General features: G+C 51.2%; 1 protein-coding gene across 1 annotated transcript in view; it reads right to left on the bottom strand.

Annotated features, from left to right (window-relative positions):
• Positions 1-686, bottom strand: part of LOC139233536 (aquaporin-5-like) — a 269,475-nt gene extending 268,789 nt beyond the window's left edge. The window contains exon 1 of the mRNA XM_070863937.1: positions 315-686. Within this exon, the coding sequence (XP_070720038.1) occupies positions 315-686 (372 nt within the window). The remainder of the gene's footprint in view (positions 1-314) is intronic.
• Positions 687-12,397: the final 11,711 nt, after the last annotated feature.

The following is a 12,397-nucleotide window of genomic DNA, read 5'->3' on the forward strand; positions in this document are numbered from 1 at the left end:
CCCCCCCTCTCTCTCCCCCCCACCCCCTGGTTGAGCCCCCCCACTCTCTCTCTCCCCCCACCCCCTGGTTGAGCCCCCCCCCTCTCTCTCCTCCCCACCCACTGGTTGAGCCCGCCCACTCTCTCTCTCCCCCCACCCCCTGGTTGAGCCCCCCTCTCACCTGGTTACCCCCCCACTCTCTCTCCCACCACCCCCTGGTTGAGCCCCCTCTCCCCCCCCCCCGCTCTCTCCCCCCCCCCCGCTCTCTTCCAACCCCCACCCCCTGGTTGAGCCCCCCCCCTCCTCTCACCTGGTTGAGCCCCCCCCCCTCTCACCTGGTTGAGCCCCAGCTGCCCGCGGGCGCCGGGCGGACTCAGGGCGGAGAGCAGGGCGGAGGCGGCGATGGCTCCGAGCGCCTGCACGGCGATGTAGAGCAGCGCCCGGAGCGGGCTGATGCGGCGGGCGAGGAGCAGCGCCAGGCTGACGGCGGGGTTGAGTTGGCCGCCGCTCACTTGCTGAGTGAAGACGGAGACGGCGGCCACCCCCAGGCCGAAGCCCAGAGCCACCTGCAGGGTGCCGGGGCACTGGCCAGCCCAGCACAGGGCGCTGCCCACGCTGCACAGCACGAACACGGCCGTGCCCAGGAACTCTGCGCTCAGCGCTCGCCAGAACGCCTCGCTCTGCAACTCCTCCTTCAGCCGCCGCATGTCGGACCGGGAGTGAGCAGGGAGCGGGCGGCCCGCTACTTGTACTGGCCACCTGGACCTACCCCTGCCCCTGTCCCTGCCCAGGGAAAGGTCGGGCTCCCAAGGACTCCCACACACACACTGGGGATTTTCCACTCTCACTCCCACTGCCGCAACACTTTCCCAAATGATGTGCAGGATTGCAGAGGTACACAGCTGCCCTGCTTTTCTCATTCTCTTTTCTGTATAATTTGCGGGAACACATTCTACAGCAGATAATGCAGCTTTCACATTTCTTTTCAAAGTTTCCTGCCTCGTGTCTTGCAGGGCCGGCAATGTACAGGGCTGTCATTAGTTGCGGTACAGGGCTGTCATTAGTTGCGGTACAAGGCTGTCATTAGTTGGGGTACAGAGCTGTCACTATGTCACTAGTTGGGGTACAGGGCTGTCACAAGTTGCGGTACAGAGCTGTCACGAGTTGAGGTACAGGGCTGTCACTAATTGGGGTACAGAGCTGTCCCGAGTTGGGGGTGCAGCACTGTCACTAGTTGGGATACAGGGCTGTCACTAGTTGGGGTACAGGGCTGTCACTAGTCGGGGTACAAAGCTGTCACTAGTTAGGGTACAGAGCTGTCACAGGTTGGGGTACTGGGCTGTCACTAGCTGGATTACAGAACTGTCACTAGTTGTGGTACAGCGCTGTCACTACTTGGGGTACAGAGCTGTCACTAGTTGGGGTACAGGGCTGTCTCTCTTTGGAGTACAGCACTGTCACTAGTTGGGATACAGGGCTGTCTCTAGTTGAGGCACACAAGCTGTCAATAGTTGGGGTACAGAGCTGCCACTAGTTGGGGTTCTGGGCTGTCACTAGTTGGGGTACAGAGCTGTCACTAGTTGGGGTACAGGGCTTCCACTAGTTGGAGTAATGGGCTGTCACTAATTGGGGTACAGAGCGTCACTAGTTGTGGTACAGGGCTGTCACTAGTTGTGGTAATGCGTTGTCACTAGTTGGGGAACAGAGCTGTCACTAGTTGGGGTACAGGGCTGTCACAAGTTGCGGTACAGAGCTGTCACGAGTTGAGGTACAGGGCTGTCACTAATTGGGGTACAGAGCTGTCCCGAGTTGGGGGTGCAGCACTGTCACTAGTTGGGATACAGGGCTGTCACTAGTTGGGGTACAGGGCTGTCACTAGTCGGGGTACAAAGCTGTCACTAGTTAGGGTACAGAGCTGTCACAGGTTGGGGTACTGGGCTGTCACTAGATGGATTACAGAACTGTCACTAGTTGTGGTACAGGGCTGTCACTACTTGGGATACAGAGCTGTCACTAGTTGGGGTACAGGGCTGTCTCTCTTTGGAGTACAGCACTGTCACTAGTTGGGATACAGGGCTGTCTCTAGTTGAGGCACACAAGCTGTCAATAGTTGGGGTTCTGGGCTGTCACTAGTTGGGGTTCTGGGCTGTCACTAGTTGGGGTACAGAGCTGTCACTAGTTGGGGTACAGGGCTGCCACTAGTTGGAGTAATGGGCTGTCACTAATTGGGGTACAGAGCGTCACTAGTTGTGGTACAGGGCTGTCACTAGTTGTGGTAATGCGTTGTCACTAGTTGGGGAACAGAGCTGTCACTAGTTGTGGTACAGCGCTGTCACTAGTTGGGGAACAGAGCTGTCACTAGTTGAGGTACAGTGCTGTCACTAGTTGGGGTACTGGGATGTCACTAGTTGGGGTACAGGGTTGTCACTAGTTGGGGTACAGGGCTGTGACAAGTTGGTATACTGAGCTGTCACTAGTTGGGGTACAGAGCGGTTACTGGTTGGGGTACAGAGCTGTCACTATTTTGGGTACAGGGCTGTCAATAGTTGTGGTACTGAGCTGTGACTAGTTGTGGTAATGGGCTGTGACTAGTTGGGGTACAGAGCTGTGACTAGTTGTGGTACAGAACTATCACTCGTTGTGGTAATGGGTTGTCACAAGCCGGGGTACTGGGCTGTCACTTGTTGGGCACTGGGCTGTCACTAGTTGCGGTACAGAGCTGTCACTAGTTGCGGTATAGAGCTGTCACTAGTTCGGGTACAGAGCTGTCACTAGTTGGCGGAGAGAGCTGTCACTAGTTGGGATACAGGGCAGTCACTAGTTGGGTTTCTGGGCTGTCACTAGTTGTGTACAGAGCTGTCACTACATGGAGTACAGAGCTGTCACTAGTTGTGATACAGTGGTGTCACTAGTTGGGGTACTGGGCTGTCACTCGTTGCGATACAGAGCTGTCACTAGTTAGGGGACAGAGCTGTCACTATTCGAGATACAAAGCTGTCGCTAGTTAGGGTATAGAGCAGTCACTAGTTGGGATAAATAGCTGTCACTCGTTGGGGTACAGAGCTGTTACTAGTCGGGATGCAAAGCTGTCACTAGTTAGGGTACAGAGCTATCACTAGTTGGGGTGCAGACATGTCACTAGTTGTGGTACAAAGTTGTCACTAGTTGGTGTACAGAGCTGTCACTAGTTGTGCTACAGAACTATCACTCGTTGTGGTAATGAGCTGTCACTAGTTGGTGTACAGAGCTGTCACTAGTTGGGGTACAGAGCTATAACTAGCTGGGGTACAGGGCTGTCTCTGGTTAGGGTAAGAGCTGTCACTAGTTGGGGTACAGGGCTGTCACTAGTTGGGGTACAGGGCTGTCTCTAGTTGGGGCACACAAGCTGTCACTATTTGGGGTACAGAGCTGCCACTAGTTGGGATTCTAGGCTGTAACTAGTTGGGGTACAGCGCTGTCACTAGTTGGGGTACAGAGCTGTCACGAGTTATAGTAATGGGCTGTCACTAATTGGGGTACAGAGCGTCACTAGTTGTGGTACACGGCAGTCACTAATTGTTGTAATGCATTGTCACTAGTTGGGGAACAGAGCTGTCACTAGTTGTGGTACAGGGCTGTCAGTAGTTGGGGAACAGAGCTGTCACTAGTTGAGGTACAGTGCTGTCACTAGTTGAGGTATAGAGCGGTTACTAGTTGGGGTACAGAGCTGTCACTATATGGGGTACAGGGCTGTCAATAATTGTTGTACTGAGCTGTGACTAGTTGTGGTAATGGGCTGTGACTAGTTGGGGTACAGAGCTGTGACTAGTTGTGGTAATGAGCTGTCACTAGTTGGTGTACAGAGCTGTCACTCGTTGTGGTACAGAACTATCACTCGTTGTGGTAATGGCTTGTCACAAGCTGGGGTACTGGGCGGTCACTAGTTGAGGTACAGGGCTGTCTCTAGTTTGGGTACAGAGCTGTCACTAGTTGGGGTACAGTGCTGGCACTAGTTGGGGTACAGAGCGGTTACTAGTTGGGGTACAGAGCTGTCACTAGTTGGTGTACAGAGCTGTTATTCGTTGGGGTACAGGACTGTCTCTAGTTGGGGTACAGAGCTGTCACTATTTGGGGTAATGACCTGTCACTAGTTGGTGTACAGAGCTGTTATTAGTTGGGGTACAGAGCTATCACTAGCTGGGGTACAGGGCTGCCTCTAGTTAGGGTAAGAGCTGTCACTAGTTTGGGTACAGGGCTGTCTCTAGTTGGGGTACAGGGCTGACTCAAGTTGGGGTACAGGGCTGGCACTAGTTAAGGTAAGAGCTGTCACTAGTTGGGGTACAGATCTGCCACTAGTTGGGGTTCTGGGCTATCACTAGTTGGGGTACAGATCTGTCACTAGTTGGGGTACAGGGCTGCCACTAGTTGGAGTAATGAGCTGTCACTAGATGGGATACAGAGCCGTTACTACTCAGGATACAGAGCTGTCACTAGTTATAGTAATGGGCTGTCACTAATTGGGGTACAGAGCGTCACTAGTTGTGGTACAGGGCAGTCACTAGTTGTGGTAATGCGTTGTCACTAGTTGGGGAACAGAGCTGTCACTAGTTATGGTACAGGGCTGTCACTAGTTGGAGAACAGAGCTGTCACTAGTTGAGGTACAGTGCTGTCACTAGTTGGGGTACAGAGCGGCTACTAGTTGGGGTACAGGACTGTCACTATTTGGGGTGCCGGGCTGTCACAAGTTGGTATACTGATCTGTCACTAGTTGGGGTACAGAGCGGTTACTAGTTGGGGTACAGAGCTGTCACTATATGCGGTACAGGGCTGTGAATAGTTGTGGTACTGAGCTGTGACTAGTTGTGGTAATGGGCTGTGACTAGTTGGGGTACAGAGCGTCACTAGTTGTGGTACAGGGCAGTCACTAGTTGTGGTAATGCGTTGTCACTAGTTGGGGAACAGAGCTGTCACTAGTTATGGTACAGGGCTGTCACTAGTTGGGAAACAGAGCTGTCACGAGTTGAGGTACAGTGCTGTCACTAATTGGGGTACTGGGCTGTCACTAGTTGGGGTACAGGACTGTCACTATTTGGGGTGCCGGGCTGTCACAAGTTGGTATACTGATCTGTCACTAGTTGGGGTACAGAGCGGTTACTAGTTGGGGTACAGAGCTGTCACTATATGCGGTACAGGGCTGTGAATAGTTGTGGTACTGAGCTGTGACTAGTTGTGGTAATGGGCTGTGACTAGTTGGGGTACAGAGCTGTGACTAGTTGTGGTACAGAACTATCACTCGTTGTGGTAATGGGTTGTCACAAGCCGGGGTACTGGGCTGTCACTTGTTGGGCACTGGGCTGTCACTAGTTGCGGTACAGAGCTGTCACTAGTTGCGGTATAGAGCTGTCACTAGTTCGGGTACAGAGCTGTCACTAGTTGGCGGAGAGAGCTGTCACTAGTTGGGATACAGGGCAGTCACTAGTTGGGTTTCTGGGCTGTCACTAGTTGTGTACAGAGCTGTCACTACATGGAGTACAGAGCTGTCACTAGTTGTGATACAGTGGTGTCACTAGTTGGGGTACTGGGCTGTCACTCGTTGCGATACAGAGCTGTCACTAGTTAGGGGACAGAGCTGTCACTATTCGAGATACAAAGCTGTCGCTAGTTAGGGTATAGAGCAGTCACTAGTTGGGATAAATAGCTGTCACTCGTTGGGGTACAGAGCTGTTACTAGTCGGGATGCAAAGCTGTCACTAGTTAGGGTACAGAGCTATCACTAGTTGGGGTGCAGACATGTCACTAGTTGTGGTACAAAGTTGTCACTAGTTGGTGTACAGAGCTGTCACTAGTTGTGCTACAGAACTATCACTCGTTGTGGTAATGAGCTGTCACTAGTTGGTGTACAGAGCTGTCACTAGTTGGGGTACAGAGCTATAACTAGCTGGGGTACAGGGCTGTCTCTGGTTAGGGTAAGAGCTGTCACTAGTTGGGGTACAGGGCTGTCACTAGTTGGGGTACAGGGCTGTCTCTAGTTGGGGCACACAAGCTGTCACTATTTGGGGTACAGAGCTGCCACTAGTTGGGATTCTAGGCTGTAACTAGTTGGGGTACAGCGCTGTCACTAGTTGGGGTACAGAGCTGTCACGAGTTATAGTAATGGGCTGTCACTAATTGGGGTACAGAGCGTCACTAGTTGTGGTACACGGCAGTCACTAATTGTTGTAATGCATTGTCACTAGTTGGGGAACAGAGCTGTCACTAGTTGTGGTACAGGGCTGTCAGTAGTTGGGGAACAGAGCTGTCACTAGTTGAGGTACAGTGCTGTCACTAGTTGAGGTATAGAGCGGTTACTAGTTGGGGTACAGAGCTGTCACTATATGGGGTACAGGGCTGTCAATAATTGTTGTACTGAGCTGTGACTAGTTGTGGTAATGGGCTGTGACTAGTTGGGGTACAGAGCTGTGACTAGTTGTGGTAATGAGCTGTCACTAGTTGGTGTACAGAGCTGTCACTCGTTGTGGTACAGAACTATCACTCGTTGTGGTAATGGCTTGTCACAAGCTGGGGTACTGGGCGGTCACTAGTTGAGGTACAGGGCTGTCTCTAGTTTGGGTACAGAGCTGTCACTAGTTGGGTACAGTGCTGGCACTAGTTGGGGTACAGAGCGGTTACTAGTTGGGGTACAGAGCTGTCACTAGTTGGTGTACAGAGCTGTTATTCGTTGGGGTACAGGACTGTCTCTAGTTGGGGTACAGAGCTGTCACTATTTGGGGTAATGACCTGTCACTAGTTGGTGTACAGAGCTGTTATTAGTTGGGGTACAGAGCTATCACTAGCTGGGGTACAGGGCTGCCTCTAGTTAGGGTAAGAGCTGTCACTAGTTTGGGTACAGGGCTGTCTCTAGTTGGGGTACAGGGCTGACTCAAGTTGGGGTACAGGGCTGGCACTAGTTAAGGTAAGAGCTGTCACTAGTTGGGGTACAGATCTGCCACTAGTTGGGGTTCTGGGCTATCACTAGTTGGGGTACAGATCTGTCACTAGTTGGGGTACAGGGCTGCCACTAGTTGGAGTAATGAGCTGTCACTAGATGGGATACAGAGCCGTTACTACTCAGGATACAGAGCTGTCACTAGTTATAGTAATGGGCTGTCACTAATTGGGGTACAGAGCGTCACTAGTTGTGGTACAGGGCAGTCACTAGTTGTGGTAATGCGTTGTCACTAGTTGGGGAACAGAGCTGTCACTAGTTGTGGTACAGGGCTGTCACTAGTTGGGGAACAGAGCTGTCACTAGTTGAGGTACAGTGATGTCACTAGTTGGGGTACAGAGCGGCTACTAGTTGGGGTACAGGGCTGTCAATAGTTGTGGTACTGAGCTGTGACTAGTTGTGGTAATGGGCTGTGACTAGATGGCGTACAGAGCTGTGACCAATTGTGGTAATGGGCTGTCACTAGTTGGGGCACAGAGCCGTCACTAGTTGTGGTACAGAACTATCACTCATTGTGGTAATGGGTTGTCACAAGCCGAGTAATGGGCTGTCACTTGTTGGGTACTGGGCTGTCACTAGTTGCGATATAGAGCTATCACTAATTCTGGTACAGAGCTGTCACTAGTTCGGGTACAGAGCTGTCACTAGTTGGCGTAGAGAGCTGTCACTAGATGGGACACAGGGCAGTGACTAGTTGGGGTTCTGTGCTGTCACTAGTTGTGTACAGAGCTGTCACTACATTGAGTACAGAGCTGTCACTCGTTGTGATACAGTGCTGTCACTAGTTGGGGTTCTGGGCTGTCACTAGTTGTGATACAGAGCTGTCACTAGTTAGGGGACAGAGCTGTCACTATTCGAGATACAAAGCTGTCGCTAGCTAGGGTACAGAGCAGTCACTAGTTGGGATAAATAGCTGTCACTAGTTGGGGTACAGAGCTGTTACTAGTCAGGATACAAAGCTGTCACTAGTTAGGGTACAGAGCTGTCACTAGTTGGGGTGCAGACATGTCACTAGTTGTGGTACAAAGCTGTCACTAGTTGGGGTACAGAGCTGTCACTAGTTGTGGTACAGAACTATCACTCGTTGTGGTAATGGGTTGTCACAAGCTGGGGTACTGGGCTGTCGCTTGTTGGGTACTGGGCGGTCACTAGTTGAGGTACAGGGCTGTCTCTAGTTTGTGTACAGAGCTGTCACTAGTTGGGGTACAGGGCTGCCTCTAGTTGGGGTACAGAGCTGCCACTCATTGTGGTAATGAGCTGTCACTAGTTGGTGTAAAGAGCTGTCACTAGTTGGGGTACAGAGCTATCACTAGCTGGGGTACAGGGCTGTCTCTAGTTAGGGTAAGAGCTGTCACTAGTTTGGGTACAGGGTTGTCTCTAGTTGGGGTACAGGGCTGTCTCTAATTGGGACACACAAGCTGTCACTAGTTGGGGTACAAAACTGCTACTAGTTGGGGTTCTGGGCTGTCACTAGTTGGGGTACAGAGCTGTCACTAGTTGGGGTACAGGGCAGCCACTGGTTGGAGTAATGGGCTGTCACTAGATGGGATACAGAGCCGTTACTAGTCGGGATACAGAGCTGTCACTAGTTATAGTAATGGGCTGTCACTAATTGGGATACAGAGCATCACTAGTTGTGGTACAGGGCAGTCACTTGTTGTGGTAATGCGTTGTCACTAGTTGGGGAACAGAGCTGTCACTAGTTGTGGTACAGGGCTGTCACTAGTTGGGAAACAGAGCTGTCACGAGTTGAGGTACAGTGCTGTCACTAATTGGGGTACTGGGCTGTCACTAGTTGGGGTACAGGACTGTCACTATTTGGGGTGCCGGGCTGTCACAAGTTGGTATACTGATCTGTCACTAGTTGGGGTACAGAGCGGTTACTAGTTGGGGTACAGAGCTGTCACTATATGCGGTACAGGGCTGTGAATAGTTGTGGTACTGAGCTGTGACTAGTTGTGGTAATGGGCTGTGACTAGTTGGGGTACAGAGCTGTGACTAGTTGTGGTAATAGGCTGTCATTAGTTGGGGCACAGAGCTGTCACTAGTTGTGGTACTGAACTATCACACGTTGTGGTAATGGGTTGTCACAAGCTGGGGTACTGGGCTGTCACTTGTTGCATACTGGGCTGTCACTAGTTGCGGTACAGAGCTGTTACTAGTCAGGATACAAAGCTGTCACTAGTTAGGGTGCAGAGCTGTCACTAGTTGGGGTGCAGACATGTCACTAGTTGTGGTACAAAGCTGTCACTAGTTGGGGTACAGAGCTGTCACTAGTTGTGGTACAGAACTATCACTCGTTGTGGTAATGGGTTGTCACAAGCTGGGGTACTGGGCTGTCGCTTGTTGGGTACTGGGCGGTCACTAGTTGAGGTACAGTGCTGTCTCTAGTTTGTGTACAGAGCTGTCACTAGTTGGGGTACAGGGCTGCCTCTAGTTGGGGTACAGAGCTGCCACTCTTTGTGGTAATGAGCTGTCACTAGTTGGTGTAAAGAGCTGTCACTAGTTGGGGTACAGAGCTGTCACTAGTTCGGGTACAGAGCTGTGACTAGTTCGGGTACAGAGCTGTGACTAGTTGGGGTATAGAGCTGTGACTAGTTGGGGTACAGGGCTGTCACTAGTTAGGGTACAGAGCTTTCACTATTTGGGGTAATGGGCTGTCACCAATTGGTGTACAGAGCTCGCACTAGTTGGGGTACAGAGCTGTCACTAGTATGGGTACAGGGCTGTCTCTAGTTAGGTTACAGAGCTGCCACTAGTTGGGGTACAGAGCTGTCACTAATTGGCGTAGAGAGCTGTCACTATTTGGGATACAGGGCAGTCACTAGTTGGGGTTCTGGGCTGTCACTAATAGGGGTACAGAGCTGTCACTACATGGAGTACAGAGCTGTCACTAATTGTGATACAGTGCTGTCATTAGTTGGGGGTCTGGGCTGTCACTAGTTGCGATACAGAGCTGTCACTAGTTAGGGAACAGAGCTGTCACTATTCGAGATACAAAGCTGTCGCTCATTAGGGTACAGAACAGTCACTAGTTGGGATAAAGAGCTGTCACTCGTTAGGGTATAGAGCTGTCACTAGTTGGGGTGCAGACATGTCACTAGTTGAGGTACAAAGCTGTCACTAGTTGTGGTACAGAGCCGTCACTAGTTGTGGTACAGAACTATCACTCATTGTGGTAATGGGTTGTCAGAAGCTGGGGTACTGTGCTGTCACTTGTTGGGTACTGGGCTGTCACTAGTTGCTGTACAGAGCTGTCACAAATTCTGGTACAGAGCTGTCACTAGTTCGGGTACAGAGCTGTCTCTAGTTGGCGTAGAGAGCTGTCACTAGTTGGGATACAGGGCAGTCACGAGTTGGGGTTCTGGGCTGTCATTAGTTGTGTGCAGAGCTGTCACTACATGGAGTCCAGAGCTGTCACTATTTGTGATACAGTGCTGTCATTAGTTGGGGTTCTGGGCTGTCACTAGTTGCAATACAGAGCTGTCACTAGTTAGGGGACAGAGCTGTCACTATTCGAGATACAAAGCTGTCGCTAGTTAGGGTACAGAGCAGTCACTAGTTGGGATAAATAGCTGTCACTAGTTGGGGTACAGAGCTGTTACTGGTCGGGATACAAAGCTGTCACTGGGTTAGGGTACAGAGCTGTCACTAGTTGGGGTGCAGACATGTCACTAGTTATGGTACAAAGCTGTCACTAGTTGGGGTACAGAGCTGTCACTATTTGGGGTAATGACCTGTCACTAGTTGGTGTCCAGCGCTGTCACTAGTTGGGGTACAGAGCTATCACTAGCTGGGGTACAGGGCTGTCTCTAGTTAGGGTAAGAGCTGTCACTAGTTGGGATACAGGGCAGTCACGAGTTGGGGTTCTGGGCTGTCATTAGTTGTGTGCAGAGCTGTCACTACATGGAGTCCAGAGCTGTCACTATTTGTGATACAGTGCTGTCACTAGTTGGGGTTCTGGGCTGTCACTAGTTGTGATACAGACTGTCACTAGTTAGGGGACAGAGCTGTCACTATTCGAGATACAAAGCTGTCGCTAGCTAGTGTACAGAGCAGTCACTAGTTGGGATAAATAGCTGTCACTAGTTGGGGTACAGAGCTGTCACTATTTGGGGTAATGACCTGTCACTAGTTGGTGTACAGCGCTGTCACTAGTTGGGGTACAGAGGTATCACTAGCTGGGGTACAGGGCTGTCTCTAGTTAGGGTAAGAGCTGTCACTAGTTGGGGTACAGGGATGTCTCTAGTTGGGGTACAGGGCTGTGTCTAGTTGGGGCACACAAGCTGTCACTAGTTGGGGTACAGAGCTGCCACTAGGTGGGGTTCTGGGCTGTCACTAGTTGGGGTACAGAGCTGTCACTAGTTGTGGTACAGAACTATCACTCATTGTGGTAATGGGTTGTCACAAGCTGGGGTACTGGGCTGTCACTTGTTGGTTACTGAGCGGTCACTAGTTGAGGTACAGAGCTGTCACTAGTTAGGGGACAGAGCTGTCACTATTCGAGATACAAAGCTGTCGCTCGTTAGGGTACAGTAGCAGTCACTAGTTGGGATAAAGAGCTGTCACTTGTTAGGGTATAGAGCTGTCACTAGTTGGGATGCAGACATGTCACTAGTTGTGGTACAAAGCTGTCACTAGTTGTGGTACAGAGCTGTCACTAGTTGTGGTACAGAACTATCACTCATTGTGGTAATGGGTTGTCAGAAGCTGGGGTACTGTGCTGTCACTTGTTGGGTACTGGGCTGTCACTAGTTGCGGTACAGAGCTGTCACAAATTCTGGTACAGAGCTGTCACTAGTTCGGGTACAGAGCTGTCACTAGTTGACGTAGAGAGCTGTCACTAGTTGGGATACAGGGCAGTCACGAGTTGGGGTTCTGGGCTGTCATTAGTTGTGTGCAGAGCTGTCACTACATGGAGTCCAGAGCTGTCACTATTTGTGATACAGTGCTGTCACTAGTTGGGTTTCTGGGCTGTCAGTAGTTGCGATACAGAGCTGTCACTAGTTAGGGGACAGAGCTGTCACTATTCGAGATACAAAGCTGTCGCTAGTTAGGGTACAGAGCAGTCACTAGTTGGGATAAATAGCTGTCACTAGTTGGGGTACAGAGCTGTTACTAGTCTGGATACAAAGCTGTCACTGGGTTAGGGTACAGAGCTGTCACTAGTTGGGGTGCAGACATGTCACTAGTTGTGGTACAAAGCTGTCACTAGTTGGGGTACAGAGCTGTCACTAGTTGTGGTACAGAACTATCACTCATTGTGGTAATGGGTTGTCACAAGCTGGGGTACTGGGCTGTCACTTGTTGGGTACTGGGCGGTCACTAGTTGAGGTACAGGGCTGTCTCTAGCTTGGGCACAGAGCTGTCACTAGTTGGGGTAGAGGGCTGTCTCTAGTTGGGGTACAGAGCTGTCACTATTTGGGGTAATGACCTGTCACTAGTTGTGTACA

Source organism: Pristiophorus japonicus, chromosome 21, assembly GCF_044704955.1.
Source record: "Pristiophorus japonicus isolate sPriJap1 chromosome 21, sPriJap1.hap1, whole genome shotgun sequence".
Classification (NCBI taxonomy): Eukaryota; Metazoa; Chordata; class Chondrichthyes; family Pristiophoridae; genus Pristiophorus; species Pristiophorus japonicus.